This window comes from Pisolithus orientalis (assembly GCF_024613125.1).
Source record: "Pisolithus orientalis strain OTSU chromosome Unknown F5J12scaffold_11, whole genome shotgun sequence".
Taxonomy (NCBI): Eukaryota; Fungi; Basidiomycota; class Agaricomycetes; order Boletales; family Pisolithaceae; genus Pisolithus; species Pisolithus orientalis.
The window spans coordinates 1,130,225-1,148,597 of NW_026260792.1; the positions used below are offsets into that span (position 1 = coordinate 1,130,225).

The following is an 18,373-nucleotide window of genomic DNA, read 5'->3' on the forward strand; positions in this document are numbered from 1 at the left end:
GCTTACCTCCTGCAAGCACCACCTGCTGGTACTGTCATCAAACAAGAATACAACTATTAAACACAGCACCTGCCACAGCAATGCAGACCTGGCTGTGGCTTCTGCACAGACCCCAACCACTGGATGAGGATGTGCATGTTCATCAATGTCTATATCTGTGCTAGTAAGATCACAAGGGGTACAGACAACCATCTCTATCTTGCAGACAGAAGCAGAATTCCATGCTTCCCTGAATGTGACTCACTGAAAGATGCTGTTGACCACATCATGGCTGACAGAGACCAAGCCAGTGCATGTGCTACAACCCCTGCCACTCCATGTAGCCTGGCCTCATGGGGCACAGCCAACCCATTGCTCACCCCAAAGTTGAGGTGCAGTTGGAGATCCAGCCATCTGCCTTTCTAAACACCCTCCAGGATGTTGATGAATTGGCTGCTGACTCATCCAACCCTGACTTTCAGGCATATGTCACTCAAGCTTGGGCTACCTACCAGGCAGATAAAGGTAACAAGGGTGCAGTTGTCTGCCATGGAAAGAAAGCCTGCTTTGACAGGGTAGAGATTACAACTTGACCTGTGGCATGTCTGGACAATCCTCTGTGAGTAGACCCTTGTGCAGCCACTGTTGAAGAAGAAATCATTTCCCCTGGTGTTCAAAGCTCACACACTGCTTGTCAGGCATCTAAGCCCCCTGTACCTGCATCAGCACCCATGCCTGTGAAACCATATGTTCCACCTGCTAACCCCACACCAACATCCACATGAAAGGATCCCATGCCCACAGTGCAGGGAATGTGGACCTTTTCCCTATGAAAAATTGTCCCTCTGGTGTATCAAAGGATAGGTGTGGGAGTAGCAGGTGTAGCTGAGGTTCAAGGAGGATTTGGACTTAGGGGCTGTGGCTGAGTGATGAGGGGACCTAGTGTCAAGAGAGTGAGAGGTGACTAAGTGTGTGAGCAGCCATGGCATGCACCACATCACATAGAGATGAGTACAGTACAGCACAGGCAAGCAATTACTGGACAAGAAGTCTCTGTTCATTCTGTGGCCCTTCTTTGAGGAGCAAAAGAAGATCATTCCTGTAGCTCTTTTGTGGAGTTCCTTTCTGTGCCTAGAAAATTCCCTGGGCAAGTCCCCTTTTTGTTTTTCTAAGCATTTACCCTGCATCCAGACCAAAGCCCCTTCAGGGTCAACCCAACTTGAGCAGCACCCAGCTCTTCCAGAGTCAGAGTTCTCAGCCATTGAAGATCAGTTCTTACAGTGGCAGTTGTCCAATTTCAATCATCATACCCAGCTCCAGCCCACAACCAGAACCAATACCATCACTCATTCCTGCCTGAAGACAATGCTGCACTGTAGGTTATGCTTAATGTGAAGTAGGGGAGAGTTGGAGACTCCCAAGGGTGGATAGAATTTTATTTAGTAAATAACATAAGAATTCAACAACTTCTGAAGGATGTTTTGTTTCAACCTTGCCTGATTATGGAATGTACATAATCTTGAGCCATAAAAATGGCTTGGGTCCCACACAACTAACCCTACTTCACCATGAAATACATTTTTGCCTTTTCTAGGGCAGATATCCATCTTCTTTCTGAATCTGACCTTTCTGCTCATCAAATTTCCTCTAAAACTGGTCTGGGGAGCTCTACTGTGTCCAGGGTCATCAAAGAGTTCCAGCTAGACAAGGAAAACATCAAACTAGGATATCCTCCTCACCAGCTTTCTTCTACTGTCATAAGGAGGATAGTCTCTAGTGTGACCTCTGGAAGAGCTGAAAATGCCATCCAGGCCACACATATAATAAGTGCTTCCCTTTCCTCTCCTGTCTCTTCCAAAAATGTTTGCAGTGGGCTCAATTCTGCATCCCTGAAGGCTGTAGTCAAGCAGGAACATTATCCTGCAAATGCTTTCCTATCATTTTCAACACAAATTTCCTTCCTATCTGACCTAAACCTATTGATCCTGGGTCAAAGTGACCAGATGACCCTATTCCAGTCCTCCAAGGTCAAGATTTGGTGCTTAAGAGCAAAGGCAGGTCCCTGTTGCCCATGCTTGCCAGATGAGAGTGGCCCCTCCTGCATGACTAGAGCCTTCAGCAATGCAGAATTGAGCCCACTGCAAACATTTTTGGAAGAGACAGGAGAGGAAAGGGAAGCACTTATTATATGTGTGGCCTGGATGGCATTTTCAGCTCTTCCAGAGGTCACACTAGAGACTATTCTCCTTATGACAGTAGAAGAAAGCTGGTGAGGAGGAGCCTTGAAGCTGGCCCTTTAATTGGAGAGTTGAGTCTCCAGAGAGGGGGTAGGCACCCCTCTCACATCCATGACCTGTTCTCTTTCTTGAACAGGTCCTCCATCATCTCACCCTCCTTGATCTCTGCATCTTTCATAGGGGAATTTCCCCTGCTGGCAGATACCCCCCCACAAGGGCAGTGAGGGAGGTCATACATGAACACCACCATGGCAAAGGTGGAAATGACCTGCAGGTTGTCAACCCACAAGGGCAGGTGGTCAGTCAGGAGCTGACTGACTGCATATCCTCGACTATGAGCCTGTCACTCATACCACTCCTTCGAGCCAGTGTCACCCTCAGGGCAAGGTTTGTCAAGAGCCTTTCTCAGGGGCTTGATCTTTGCCAAGGCCTGAGGGTTATTATCCCCTCCACTGGCCATAATGCAGCCAACATATTCTCTGGCTGCTTGATGGGCCCACTGCAGCATGTTGTCAGCCTCAACTGCACTCACTCAATTAGCAGCAAGATATGCTGTGATTGTAGCCACATTGGCAGACACAGTGAACTCCCCATCCCAGGGGTGCCTCATGCCCTCAACAGGGCTAACCTCGACCCAGTCGAGGAGGGACTGGTACCACCCCCTAACTGCTAGCAGACTGGCCAGCTCATGTGTCCAATTATTGTGAGCTTGATCCAACCAAGGGACTGGCACTAGGTGTTCATAGAGGAGGAATCCTCAAACATTTTGTAGTGATGGAGGGTCTACCTCTGCTTCAGAGTCATCAGGCCTGCTGGGGGCACTCAGCACTCCTGGGAGCATGGACATGAGCTTAGACTCATTATCCCTGCCCCAGTAGGAGTGCCTCTGCTCCTTGTTGATAAATTCCCTCCAAGACTCAACAGAATTGTTGAGGGAGGGGGCATTTGGTGGGAGCTCAGGAACACCCTTGGGTTTGGCTCCTTTTGTGCTACAAGGCCATTGAGTCCTCATAGAGGACTGAGCTCACAAGCTCAGTCCTGGGCATTGACCAAGGGCTGGTTGGGTCTTGACTGGTGTGATGTGGTCAACAAGTGCTGTTGACCCTACTTCAGAGGCCCAAGCTGGAGTCACAGGAGCATCTGCTAGCTGCTCCTGCAATGCTGGATGCCCTCCAAAGGGTCCAGGCACTGGTGGGGGTACTCCTGCTCTGGAGGCTTGTCCTTCCTCCATTCGATCTGCTTGCCCCTTTCCTTCCAGTGCTTCTCTCTTCTTGCATGACTTCTTGGAAGACCAGGCAGGGGGCTTCCACTTGCTCAATGCAAGGTCAATGGCCCTGTTCAACCCCATTCTGCACCTCTTCCACAAGTTGAAGAAGGTGATGAGGTCCTGTGCCTTCCTAACATTGGGAGCCTTGCCTTCTGGCTCCTTTGACACTTTCACATAGAGTTGGCAGATAGCATCTGTGGTAATGAAAAGGGCAATGGCACCCAGCATTCTGTTATCAAATCATACAACCAAGCTGTATTGCCATTCACCCACTGGGACAGGTGGGACGATGGCCAGTGTGAGGTTGCACTGGATGCTCTCAACCTTCTCACCCTCATAGGCATAAAGGTTGTTGTTGACCCTTACAAAGAGGATGGGGCCCCTCCGAGGGTTGAACCCCTCTCCCAGGTAGAGCACCCAGTAGGGATTTTCAGTCCCAGTGAACTCAGGAAACAGGGTTTCCTGAACTTGAGCAGAGGGTACACCCTCATCTACAGTCATGTGGATATTATCAATGTCCAGGAAGTCAGCAGCATGGTTGACCATCACTACATCCTCCAGAGGAGGATGAGTGGGCCCATCCTGCTGCACTGAGAGTTTCCTCTGGCCTGAGACATCAGCAGGCTCAGCCTGCACCCCCCCTGGAAACAAATGTCATGGCAGGGGGGGCATCTTGTGACATGGAGGGGCCAGTGCCAGGCTGGTCATAGGTGCGGTGGTCATAACTACCAAGGGAGGCAACTCATGCACATTTGAGATCATGTGCTTCCTGCTCATCTGACACAGAAGCAGGACCAGAACAACAAACTCCAAGGAGTTTGTTGACTTTATCCTGCAGATGATGAATCTTGTCATCTTGGTCATCCAGGTCTTCCTGGAGGTGCATGATATGATGACACATGTCATCATAGAGGGAGTGCCAGACTATGTGTGCAGCCTCATTGGTGAGGTTATGAATTGCAGGCATCAGACCTGCTTCAGAGAGGGCCATGCCCTGGGAGATGTGCAATGTGTAAGCATTGCACATACTGCACCTGGTATCATGGTGCCAAAGGAAGGGCAACTGTGGGTGGCACACCCAGTAAGGCCCATGGGGACATTTGTCATGATGATCATCATGCTCTTGAGATGAGGCACATGATGAGGTGATGGAGGGGGAGCAAGCACATTTCTGACCACTGCTGATTGTACACATGCTGCACTGGGGAGTGGGAGATGGTGAGCAGCAGGCCCCGCCAACAGGACATGCATCTGGACATGTCAAGAGTTCACCACAGTCAAACATGGCTGACTCCTGATGAGAGTGGCATGGGAAAGGCTGGAGGGAGCAAGAGCTCTGGGTGTTGTGATGGTGATCATGGGAAGACATGGATGGTAGCTATGGGGTTGGATGGTGTGGTTGCTGTGAGTGAAGAAAAAGTAAGAGAAGAAAAGAGACACAAGGTGTAACTGAGCAACCTCAGTAATTTCTAAAGAGAGAAAAACATGTGAAAAAGGAAAAGATCAACAATCTCCTACATTACACTATCTACCTTTGACAGGATGCTGTGCTTGGCAATTTAGGCTTTTGTTTTTATCTGTATTTTTATGTTTATTTTTATGTTTATTTTCTATTTTTATTTTTTGACTTTGTTTGTTCTGAGTCCATTTACTTCCATTTGTAGTCTATGACTACTCATAGCCCCTTATGTGGCTACTATGCATTTCTGCATCTCCTGTGCCCTGTGAGGCAATTGGCATATGTTCCATATGCTGTGAAGTTTGAGGTACCTGTCTAGGGCCTCAAGTGTCTTGCAGTAGGACATTGGCTCCCATGTGGAGTCTCCTAGGTTCCACTTGACAAGGAATTCCACCTTGTTATTGGACCACTGATGGGCAAGTATCTGATGGGCAAGTATCTCATCCACTATCCATTTGTTGTCATTGGTTACACCAACATCATAGAAAGCATGTGCATCATGCCTCAGAAACAGTAAGTCATCATTTGGTTCATACTTGCACAGAAGCCCAATGTGAAATGTTGGGTTTATGCATCTCGCTGTTAGCTGCTCCAGCACCTCGAGCATATATGTGTTGCTCACACTATCATGGCACAGGACCTTCATCAGCCTGATGAACTTTGGTATGAGCTTGTGAGCTCATCCTTTGGGCATGGTCAGGTTCTTCATGGAGAGATATACCATATCTCCAATTTGAAGGTGAGTTCCTTTTGCTCATTTCTTCTAAGCATGGTATGCCTGTACCACCCTACTCTCAATTATGGCATCATGCACCATCTCCAAGTTTTCTAGTGCCTGTCAGACAAACATCCTTACCCCTGGGGACAACATTGTTGTCCCCTTCTCAATGCATTGCATCATTATGGGCATATGTCCATAGTTCAGTTCAAATGGGGAAAATCCTGTAGAGTTGTTGATGCTCAAGTTTATTGCAAAGTTGATCATCAGGAACTTGGACATCCAGTCCTTTTGGTCCAGATGGACCATTGATCATAGCATCTGTGCTACATTTCATATAGCTCATTCTGACACACTGTCTGTTTGAGGATGAAATGCAGTTGACATTAGGAGCTTTGCTCCTAACATTCTGTGCATCTTGTGCCAGAATTTCAATGTGAATTTCACATCTCTGTCCAAGACAATCATCTCTGGTAGCCCATGCAAACAAACTACCTCCTTTATGAACATCCATGTGAGCTCTGAGGCTCACACCATCATCTTCACTGGTATTAGGTGTATCATGGTTGTTAGCCAGCATAAGACTACCCACAGGTAGTTGTATCCTTCACTTGGTGGGAATGGCCCACAAAGTCCATCACAATCAACCCCTACAGTTGTTTCAGCACAGGTAGACTGTGCAGCAGCCCTGGAGGCTGCTGATTGTCGGTCTTTGTCATCTGACATATGGGGCAGGTTCTACAGAACCTGTCTACTTCTTGGCCAAGTTTCAGCCACCAGTACCACCTGCAGATGTAATCTGCTGTTCTCTGGGACCTGAAATGTCCCAGGGTCCTGTGTGCCTGGTCTATGACCCACACAATTATATTGTCATCCTTATATTTTGCATGTGGGAGGCACAGTACCTCCTCTCCTCCACAATTTTTCATGTACAGCAGGCCATCTCTCTCCTCAAACTGAGCATGATGTGATGGCTGTGTGATAACTTTTGTGAGTGTAGGCTCATTCTCATATCCATTACAGATGATGTCCAGGAATTCTGGCATGTCTCCATATGTTATTGGTGAGGTTTGTGAGGCCTCAGCAGATTTGAATATCACTGGATCCTCCTCCACAATGGTGAGAGGGGTATCCTTGTTGTTCCTTTCTGCAGTTGAGGCCATCTCTTGGGCCTCCATGATGCAGTTCTCCTGCTATTCTCTCTACTGATTGCTCTTACAAACAGTTCCTTCCACTTCTTTCATTGCTGATAACCTCAGATCCTGCCGATGGTCCTGGGGAAGGTCATCTTCCTCTGGATCTAGACATATATTGGCATTCGCCCATTCCATGTCTTCATTGGAGGCATTATCTCCTCCCTCTATCTCGTAGTAGCAAGATAGGCAATCTGCCACTTGGTTCTCAGAACCTTTGGCATATGTGATTTTCATGTCAAAATGCAACATGTAACCTATCCATCAGACCTGTCAGCTCAACAGTTTCTGTTGGGTCTTGAGGTACCCTAGTGCCTCATGATTGGTCACAATTGTGAATTTAAATCCGAGGAGTTTATCCTCCCATTTCAGCAAAGCTTCAATTATTGCGAGAGTCTCTTGCTCAAAGGTCCTATAGTTTTGTTGGACATTGCTCAACTTTTTGGACATGAAGCCTGCTGGTCAGCAGGTCTTCCATTCAGGCCCTTGCCCATACAGTGCACCTACTCCATAGAGTGATGCATCACAAACAAGCCATATTGGCTCTTCCTTCCTTAGGTCAATCAGCCATAGTACCAGATACTTACAAGCCAGATCCTTAATCATCTGGAAACATCAGTCATGGATTTCCCTCCACATGAACAGGTGTCTGTTTCATTGTATTCCTGTTAGTGGCATCATATATGCTGATATGTCTGGCATAAATTGTGCTAGATATTCCATGAGGCCAATGAATCATTGAACCTCATTTAGCATCTTAGGTACTCTCCAGTTCCTAATCCAAGACATTTTGTCTCTATCCACATGTATGCCCTTGGCATTGATTATGTGCCCTAGGCAGTCAAGCTTTGTGGCATACAGGTTGCACTTCTCCTTCTTGAGGTAGAAGTCAGCCTTCTGAAGTGTCTCAAACACTATCTGGAGGTGCCATTCATGTGCTTCCAGTGTATTGCTGTAGATGAATATATCATCAAGGTATACATATATGAAATGTCCTATGTGGTCTCTAAAGATCACAGTCATCAGACATTGGAACATCAGAGGGGCATTGCAATCCCCTTGCTGCATGACCTGACTTAAGAAGGTGCCATATATAGTAGAGAAGGCTGTCTTCCAGATGTCTTCAGGTTTGATGTGTACTTGTTTGTATGCATTCAATAAGTCGATCTTCAAGTGATATTTCGCTCTAGCCACATCCATCCTGATCTGATCTTGATTGGGGAAGGGAGTTACATCCCTTATTGTGTTGTCATTTCTCTTGTGACAGTCAATGACTGTTCACAGTTTGCCATTCTTCTTCAGGATGTGTAGCATCGGAGCAGCCTGTGGGACACTCTTCAGCACCCACCACTCTGCATCTGTATACAGGCAGATTTTGTCTGACAACTGCTGCTTCAGCACATCAGCACAGTGAGGCAAGTGATACAAATATTGCTTGTTTTCATCAATCAGGGGAATCCTGTGATTAATCTCCCATAAGGGAGGTAGCTTTGGTGCTATGCCTTCAAACCTTCACCTGAACCTCTTGAACCACCTCTCCCTAAGGAGAGGTATATTTTTGTTTTTTAACACTTTTTTTTGTACTGGTTTTATTCCTGCGAGTGTAGGCTCACTTTCCGACTCTACTACTGCGAGCACAAGCTTGCTTTTTGACTCCAACTTCCCTCCCCCCAGCAAGCCCTCACAGGGCTGTAACAGCCTCGCAGGGCATGCTAGTCATTTGCTTGAGAAGGTGGTGGCCTTAGAGAGGTGTGACCACACCTCTCTGGCAACCTCAGGCTCTACAAGCATGAGGACCTTCTCACCTGCAATTGTCATTGACTTTTCAGTGAAGTCGGGCACTACCTTATGCTGCCTGAGGAACAGAATTCCTAAAATACAGTTGTAGCGATCAATATTAGCTACATTGAAATAACAGTCAGTCTCATGGTGGCCTATCTTTATCATGGAGAGTCCTCCATGTGTGATTTTTCACCAGCTGCCTATGCAGCCTAATTGCAGCATAAGCTGCTGATCAAGTGGAAACACCTTCATCTTTGTGACCTTGGCAAATGCTGGGCTCATGAAGTTTCTGGTGCTTCTGGTGTCAATCATTGTATAGGCCTTACAGCTGTTTATGATGGTGTCTACCATTGCATAGATGTGTAGTTCTGGTGCTATTTGCAGGCAAGCTCCCACTTCTTGCCTAGTATGCATCGCATACCAGAAAGTGTGGGTCAGCAGCTTCACTATTGGGTGCAAATCCATAGCTGCCATACATGGGTTATCGCAGATATGACATCCTTCAATTATCATATCCCCGTGTGGTGTTTCCACCACCATATTGTCAGGGTAGATCCTGATTTCATTGTTATTTGGATAAGGACAGCTTATGCAACATTCAGTCATATGGAGCTGGTCATACAACTCCTCAGGAATATTGTTCCTGTTCTGTGCTGCCATGCACATGCATTGCATGTCACATAATGCTTGCACTCATTGTGCTTTGAGGGATCTGATGCAACTAGCCATTGCATGTATTGTGCACTGAGTGCAATCAATGTCCAGGCCATGCCCCTCCATTTGAGTGCAGTCACAGTCTTCCCAGCCCCTATTATACTCATGGAATGTGAGTTGTGCAGGGAACTGCAGGGCGATGGCAAGTGAGGTATTCTCCTTGATTTCCACCTCATCAATGTGCTCCATTCATTGTTGACATGCAGGGCAATGCTTGGAGTGGGTTGCTCCATAAACAGGTGACCAAGTCCAGGTCTCACCTGTGATTTCAGGTCATTCTGATTCATGAGGGTCTAAATCCATTTTGTCCTCACTTATCCTAAGTGATGCATTCCTTGTTACATTGTCCTCTTCCTGGGAGGTGGGCATGTGCTCCACCATCCCATCTCTGTTTATCCACACCATACCCCATGGTGTTTCGATTACCACTGCATCTGGGTATATTTGGACATTAGGGGCCATGACACTCTGCAGTTGCAGGTTGATCATAGCATTTCCTATATGCTCATCCAAGGTTAATTGGGGTTGAGCTGCATGACACACATCTTCATGTGCTATCAAAATCTCTTGAAGGGCATCCCTTCGATGTCCTTCCATGCACCTGAGGTGATATGCCAACAGGTGGAGTGCCATCCTAGTGTGCCAGGCACTAAGGTTCAGCATCTCCATCAGAGTGCACCTTCCATCTTCCCTACCCCTTTTGTATTCCCATTGAGCATGATTCTCATTATTTGCAAGAACTCTCACCAGGGACAGGTTACCACTCAGTAGCCCCTCAGCTACATGATCCATGTGGTGACTGCACTCATCACATGCAAACTTGTGTACAGCTCTGTACAATTCTGACCAATCCCCTTGCTTGGCATCTTGTATTGTGTCAGGGGTAGATCTGGTCGATCTGGCCTCAGTTAGGGGAATATCATCCTCAGGGTTGTCCTCTCATACCAGAGGGCTACCCTCTAGCATCAGGGCATCACCCTCAGAGGACAGCTGCTCTTCCAGGCTTTCTGTGTGCATTGATGCACAATAGACCACCTCTTCCTTGAGAGGTTCATCTTTGTGGTGCATTGCTCCAAAGTACACCACCAGCTCGTCTTCCTCATCCACCTCTGAGTATATCTTGAAGGTGTCGAGAGCTTTGTCAGAGCCTACTGACTCTGCATCTTTGGGGGCAACCTCTGCATTTCCCTCATACACTTTTACTTCCTTGTCTTTGTCAGGCTCATCCAAGGCTTCTTCTGCCTTGTCCTCTACATGTGCATGCTCATGCTCAGCATTTTCTTGAATATGAATATCAACTGCAAATAGTCACAGCTTGGCCACACCTTTTCCTTTATCCTTGTGAGGAAGGGGGCAATTAGGGGCCATGTGGCCTTCTTTGCTGCAATTGTAGCAGGTAATTCCTGTTAGGAACTTTTGGGGTTGTCTCCCCTTATCATACAAGTGATTTTGCTCTTTCTGACAAGGTTGATGGTCTGATCCATCCCTCTTTATGAATCTATTCCCCCTTGAGGGGAGACTCATCTTTTGTCGATAAAGGGTGTCCCCTTTCTTTATATACTTAAAGTTCTCACTCATTGAAGAGTTATGATTACTCTTCTTTCTGTGTGGGTATGAACCACTTCGTCCCTGGGAGGATTTCCCTCCAGAGCTAGTGTGGCTCATTCTCATATGCATATTTATGGCCTTTTGCACCATTTCCATGTGGCATACCTCCTCAAGGATTTCCTTGATTGTTGAGTGTTCAGTGGATATTCTGTGAGCCTCAAATATGCTCTTGATTATTGTATGCAGTAATCCATGCAAGAATTTCCTCCAGAATGAGTAATCATCTGGGGGTTGCACCATTCAGTGCACACAACACTTTAGGTTGTTGTAGAATGCGAGAGCTCCTCTCTCATGTTCATATCTAGTGTGGTCAATTTGATCAGCCACATTCTGTGCCAACGCTTTGTGGATGAATCACTTGAAGAGTCCACAGATTAGGTCCTCAAAGGACCAGTCCCTGATCTGTTGATTAGGGGATTCAACCTCCTGGCCATACCATTGGGAGGCCAGTCCATCCAGGTATGCAAAGGTGTACAAGACTCAGTCTGCATCACAGTCCAGGCCAGTCACCTTGAATGTACAGAAGTACTTTAGCAACTGGCCTAGCCAGTTGTTGAACTCTTCAAGGTCATCTTGACCTTTATATTTCCCCAGCTTTGGTACTCCCATTGCCTTGACTTCAGGTCCTATTTGACCTGTTTGTTGCCTGACTTGTTCCCAGATACACTGCATATCTGTCCTGCATGAAGTCAATGTATCTCATATTTCCAGGGGTGAATCCCCTTAGGTAGTTGGGTCAGTTCCCAACACCTCTGACAAGGCCTCCATGGTCTTGGGGGTCATCCCCATCAACATCATCATCATCATCATCATCAGGAGGCAGCCCTCCTCCAGGGAATCCACCTCCAGGTGGTCTGCCTCTCAGAGGTCTCCTATCCAGAGGATCACCTCCTGGAGGTCCATTTGCTCCTTGTGCAGGTTGACCTTGTCTCCCACCTTGTCATGGAGGGTACCAACCCTCATTATCATCATCTTCTCCATCATCATCCAGTGGGCTGCCATCTCCTGGGTGTCCACCAGCGGTTGCATTTCTTGCTGCAATGGCACAGTACCATGCCATCTGATGGAGGATGGCTGTTCCTCTTTGCATTCCATACATGTGATGGATTATATCTGAGCTTCAACCAGATAGATATGCCAGTCAATTTGGCATATTAGGGGCCAATCAACCCCAAGGATTCCTTCCCACTATTGGGGCACTATGGCTCCAGAATGAGGATTGTCCTCTGGGGTTCAGCAACCCTCATGCCATTTGGTGCTCCCAGTCTTCTGGGTAGGTTTCTCTGTGGGCAGGCCTATCCTGCATGATTGGAGGGGTATCCTCCTCTCTCTTAGTTGGCATTCTAGCCCCTGGGCTACCAGCCCTACTAGATTGCTCCTCGAGGTTCTCAGCAGCAAGAGCTCACCTCATGTGCTCTATCATGTGGGTATGATGCTCTCCTGGGTTTACTCCATGGTTGTGGAAGCCTTCAGGTCCATACCTGTAGTTCCTCCACTGTTGCTGGATATTCTCCAGAAAGTCATTCATAGCCATGAAAGCTGCTCAAGGGTTGAGGGGAATCTCCTCTTCAAGCTCTCTCATAGAAGGCACTTTGCCTTCAACATATATTTGAGAAAAGGGGCTCTTGTCCCCTTGAACTGTACTCAGGTTATTATTGGCCTGTGAGTTATCTAACTCAGTAGGCTGAGGGGTCAAAGGACTCATCACTTCAATGAACACCTCAGCCACACTGGTCTCTCTTGTACCTCCTCCTGTACTTTCTCCCATAGTCTCTGACCTATGGAATTCTCCAGGAATGGGCACTTTGCTCTCAGGCTGATAGGCGCCTGTTTCCAATTTAGTGCTCTGTGCTGTAACCTGTGAGGTCAAGGCCTCCTTTTGTTTCTTTTTCTTGTCTCTTCAGACCTCAGCAGGTCCTTTATTTTCCTGACAAGGATTCTCATCTGAAGGGGGCTTGCCCTCTCCATTGGGCAGTTTAGCTGCAGTCACTCATGCATATGAGCAGGTAGTGCACATCATCACAAATACTCAATAACCCACTTCAAAAAATTGTATGGTTGTGTTGGGGTTGTCTCAAGCTCACATGCATGAAGCATACCATATGGTATTCACACAGTAAGATGTAGAGACCAAAAAAGATGTATCTAAAATTTTCAAGACATTGTATATATACAAGGAGGCATGTGATACCTCTGGTATCACATGCCCATACTAAGTAGTTACTCCTTTTTTGGATATAACCCCTAACATGGAGCAAAGTATATTGATGATAGGTGATGATAAGTGAAGTAGACATTAGTGAGACCCTTGATAAAGCCTCAACTACCAAACTTGATGAATGAATAACTTGAGAGATGAAGAAATGCAAGCAAGAGGGGCTCTCTGATGTCTTCTTCCTTGTCAGCTATCTGAGTACAGTGGGTTTATATACAGTACAGGGGCATTGCCTATGGAAAACAAGGTGCAAACACCTGGTAGGTGATTGGTAACTGATAAGTAAGGAATGCAAGCAGTGGGTAATCAATTTAGAAAGCATTAGTAAGCATTAGTAAGGATCAATAAGCAAAAAAGTGAAGAATCAGTAAGCAAGGCCAAAAGATTGGTAAGCATTGGCAATAAATGAGTCAAGGATTGTCAGAAACTAAATAAGCACACTGGAATCACATTAGGGGGAACCTGTGCATGTCACATCTCAAAGGAATCACTTCTAGGCCAAGGTGGGATGACAGAGAGGCAGTTCTGATTTGATGCCAATATAGGACATCCATAAAGGCACAGCAGATGTCAGGTGTCAAAGGGCTCAAGCTTTGGGTGTCTGTGGGGTGACAGGAACATAGGGGATCACATTTTTCCTCCCCACCTGTCCTCTCAGTGAAGCAAATAAAAAAACTTCATAGATGAGACTCCATTGGAAGAGAGGACAAAGGGGGAGCATCTTCTGCTGTATCTTGCAACAAGAAGGCAAGATGCATGTCACACTCATCATGAATGCAACCAGGGAGAGTGGAGAACAGTAGATTATACTGTAGCTGTTACAATTTTGGAAGAATGCTGGACAAGATTGACATGAAGACATTGCAGGGAGCAGGGAGGAATGATCTGTATGTTTCATGGACCAGAGAGACTGAAACAACCACATAAGACCTTTCTAACTGAATGACAGACCTGAGGTGACCAAAGAACATCCTCCTAGAGGTCATACTGACAAAGAGAACACATTGTCCAAGCTGGATGGGTCAGCCTGGACAAGGTGAGGGTTGGTTTTCTGATGGTTGCTGATGTGCCACACAAGGATGAACTTAATTTCACACCAAGAACCTCATGTTATTTAAGCAAGTCCTTACTTGATCACTGTAAAGCAACCCCCAACCACCCTGGAGGAACTCTCTGGTGCCTGTCAACTGGCCCACAGTACAAAACCTAACACAGAAGCAACAGCAGTGGACCTGACCAGCCAATGCCATTCTAAGACAAGTGGAAGTGATGGCCAATCCAGGGCTGTATACCAGAAAAAAGTGAAAATGGATGGACTGGTGGTTCAAGATGTGAGTATTGGTCCATATGAACAGAGTAGTACTCCCACTTGATTCTGATATGTAAAAGGCCCTAAGATGCTTATCCAAAGACAATGCTTATTGGGACACCTGCCAAAAAGGTGGGGTGTGGAAAGAAAGGGAAATGGAGAAAGAAAAACTTCTTAACCCTGAGGTCTGGGTATAGCTAACACATCCAGTGTCATTGTCAGGATGATAGAGCAATGGTTTGAGTGTAGATTTGAATTCCAGTGAGATAATCCTAAAGAAGACACTCTCAGATTACCCTACTGTCACTTGGAGGAGAGGAATAGGGTTGAAAACTTTAGAGCTAAGACCCCAAAGAGAACCCAAGTGAAGTCTCTGAACAATGTATTGCAATCCTTTACACTACAGACATGTCCCTACACATGTAAAGTGCATGTAGCCAAAGCAGTGTTCATGACATCACCAGTGACATCAAGGGGAAATGTAAGGAAACAACATGTAAGTAAAAGAAAGGCCCAGAACAATGTGCACCTTGTGTCAAGATTAAATGAAATAACTATGACAAGATAAAACAAGATGAGAGGGGATAACAGACTCAGGAAGCTGACAATGCCCAAGTCAGATCATGGAGAATCACAGGCACAATATCCACAATAGTGTTCACTCAGCCCTCTTCATTGGCATCATCATGAAAGATCAGGACTAGTGCAAGTAATGATTCCCAGCAACCAGCTATGACAAGACTGTTGAGCTTTGCCAACACTGCAACCTCTATGGTTACATTAGCCATCAAGAACAATGACCATACCATATGCCTTCACATTCACAATGCCCTACATGCTGGTGAATGTACCAAATTCAATGTGCCAATCTACCAGAATCAAGAAGAAATGGTACAGGAAATGGAAAAAGAGCTGCATACTATGATGAGGTGCTGGAGATTGGTATAAAGACATCACTTGGGTAAGAGTCATGACCAGGGGGATGACACAGGGCTCAAGGAACTTTTGACAGTATGTGACAGCTTTCTGGGAAAAAATTATTGTAGGTAGTGAGCACTGTGAGTTTGTTGATACCAGGGGGGCAGAGGGATGGGAGAGAATACACACTGGCAGTTTCAATGTTATCACACACTCTAAAGAGTATTCCAAAGCAAATACAGCACATTTTATTATGAATCAAATTATGAGACTCTTGTAAATACTGATTTTGAGCAAACATAAAATTTATCCAAAGTCTACATTGAGATGTGTATCTGAAGACAATTGAAAACTATATATTGCAAGAATGTCACAAGGTTATTGACAATAATATCTTCCTAAAAAGCTGGTAACAACAGTAAAAGTTGAAATTTGGAAATCACTTTGTAGGGGATGCATAATTCAATATTACACAATCCATTCTGAGATTATCAAAACATAAGATTATCTGTGTCATCAAAAGGTGTTACCAAAGTAAATAACTAAATATCAGTTCTGAGATGCTCAGAAGACATTGGGCAGAGAGCAGACCAATGATTGGCTGGTGACTGCCCAGTGATCTCCATATTAGGCATTCTTTTTGTATCTCCAATGCAATTAAGCATATCTAGGCAACAGTGTGATTGACTAATCTCTAGTAATGGTAGTGGAGGGAAGTGTGCAGCCCAGGCAGCATGTAATATAATAATGGGGAGTGCACCCCCTTTGTTGTTATAGTTGTAGGTAAATTGACCATTCTAAGGGATGCACCTCATTTGGTCATTTTCATGTCCAGAGGCATATCAACACAGCTCACAAAGGTGATGTCTATATACAGATCCTACATCTGTCTATATGATGTAACTATACAAAAAGCACTGAAGAAATGTCAGTAAATCAATCATGATTAGGCTGAATGGCCTATCTTGCAGCATCAATGAGTCACACAGTGATGACCAGGCAAACATCATATAATGGGAGCTGAGTCCCATTCTCTAATACCACCCCTTTTGGGGTTTTTTTAGTTTGACATTTACTGATGCAGTGAATTTTGTCTTTGAGCATGCCCTTCAGTATTAGGCAGTGCTGACCAGTACTTGTCAGGTTGGCAGGAGAGTGTGATGTTTGATGATGGTGCTTGAGGTCACAGTGGCCAACACATGCCCAGGAGGTGCCACACCATGCTTCTCTGAAAAGGAGGCAGAGCTGTGAGGACAGGCCAAATGATGTATAGGCAAAGCCATCAGTGGCTGGGAGCTTCAGCTGCAGGTGGCCCAAGGTAAAGATTTCATAGTGATGGTTGCACCTAGTCAATTAGTCTTGTATAAACAAATTAATTAGCACTAATGGCAGTCACCATATTGGCCACTGACCAATGTGAGTAAGCACACTGACTTGGATAAGTACAGGACCATCAGTGACTAGGGCAGTGCTATGAGGACACTCGAATGAAAACAAGTAACACTAGAAATACAGTTTTGTAGCTGAGGAAAAATGACAAGCATGAAAAAACCCCAAAAAAGCTGAAAGGCCCAAAACTATGACTCAAAGAGCTAACAATACAGGGGCAAAGGCTGACAAGCTTGATAACTAATAATGATAGGAGGAATGAAAATGGCCTAACATGAACAAAAACAGCATGACAAGGGACAGGTGGGCAGGGAAATGGACAAAATGGCACTGGCAATGTGGTAGGGCAAGTCAGAAAGGAGATCTGACATGTGAGAAATATAACTCACCTGGCAATGCAGTAGGATGGGTCAGAAAGGTGATGCCAGATAATAAGGGGCAGAGAGGTATGACACCATACCTGAGCTGTGAGGTCACACAAACAGGGGGTAATGGGACCACTCGATTGCACCTCATAAGAAAGAGAGAAGTCCCATGTGATGTGCCCCTTGGTGACCCATCAGCTTAGTAACAAACCAAGTTTATACTCCAATAAACAAATTAATTAGCACTAATGGCAGTCACCATATTGGCCACTTACCTATGTAGTGGTGGTAAAAGGGAAAAGGTGTTCATGAGAAAAGTCATTGTTGATATACTGAATGCCACTCATGATCACATGCATGTGTCAGGTTTAGTGCTTTGCTTAAGTGGCTACCATGTGATCATGAGTTGCATTCAGTATATCAGTGGCAAACTTTCTCATGAACACTTTTTCCATCTTTTCACCATCCCACAGTCATGTCATATCCTTTGTGGAAAGTCACTGGCATGATGTTCAATTCACAATCACTCATTTCAGTTCAAGCATTCCACCCAATAAACATGTGTGGTAGGGTATTGTGAGTGGCATCTGACTTGATTGCCACTGCAACAGTGATTGGCAACTCAAAGTACAATGTCTGAGTGCCATTGAGCATTTAACCCAACAAACATGCATTTGTATATACATAGACACTGTCAACCATAATAATTAAGGTAGCTTGTAGTAACTTATCAAAGTGGGTGTTACAGAATTTTAATAATACCAGTGTAGACCAAGATATGATGAAATTGCACATGCTTGAGGTGATGACTTGGAAGCAATGATATGAAGCACATTCAGTAAAAATAAGCACAATGTGCACTGCATACTTGGTTATCAATCTGACTACATACCCCTAGATTATTTTTATTGTCCACATCAGAAGATACTGCTGAAGTTCATACATGTTAAGTCAACTAGGTTGCTCTACTCCTCTTACTGATGAATTTGATCATTAAATCATTCTCCACAGTGGCCCCCCTATGATCTGCCTTTGGTCAGTCGATATTAACTTCATTGGGTAGGCAGTAACTAACCACAACATCATAGGTGAGCTTCACTGCAAAGGCAATGGTGAGTAGTTGTGTTAAGAATTGTATTGTGGCACATATAACCCTGAGCAGGGCAAGCATTTTCTCTGCCCTGGCCACAATTGCAAATCCCTCTTTGGCTTCTTCCAAA

General features: G+C 45.5%; 2 protein-coding genes across 2 annotated transcripts; both read right to left on the reverse strand.

Annotated features, from left to right (window-relative positions):
* Positions 1–2,319: 2,319 nt before the first annotated feature.
* F5J12DRAFT_782330 (uncharacterized protein) lies at positions 2,320–4,369 on the reverse strand (the record flags this gene model as incomplete). Its single annotated transcript, XM_051742715.1, has 6 exons — positions 2,320–2,548; positions 2,570–2,715; positions 3,004–3,205; positions 3,245–3,677; positions 3,753–4,124; positions 4,234–4,369. 6 exons carry the CDS (start codon positions 4,367–4,369, stop codon positions 2,320–2,322), a joined length of 1,518 nt encoding a protein of 505 aa, XP_051600965.1.
* Positions 4,370–8,824: 4,455 nt separating this feature from the next.
* On the reverse strand, positions 8,825–10,717 carry F5J12DRAFT_782331 (uncharacterized protein; the record flags this gene model as incomplete). Its single annotated transcript, XM_051742716.1, has 6 exons — positions 8,825–9,102; positions 9,300–9,609; positions 9,692–9,950; positions 10,029–10,252; positions 10,295–10,599; positions 10,675–10,717. 6 exons carry the CDS (start codon positions 10,715–10,717, stop codon positions 8,825–8,827), a joined length of 1,419 nt encoding a protein of 472 aa, XP_051600966.1.
* Between the last annotated feature and the right edge of the window lie 7,656 nt (positions 10,718–18,373).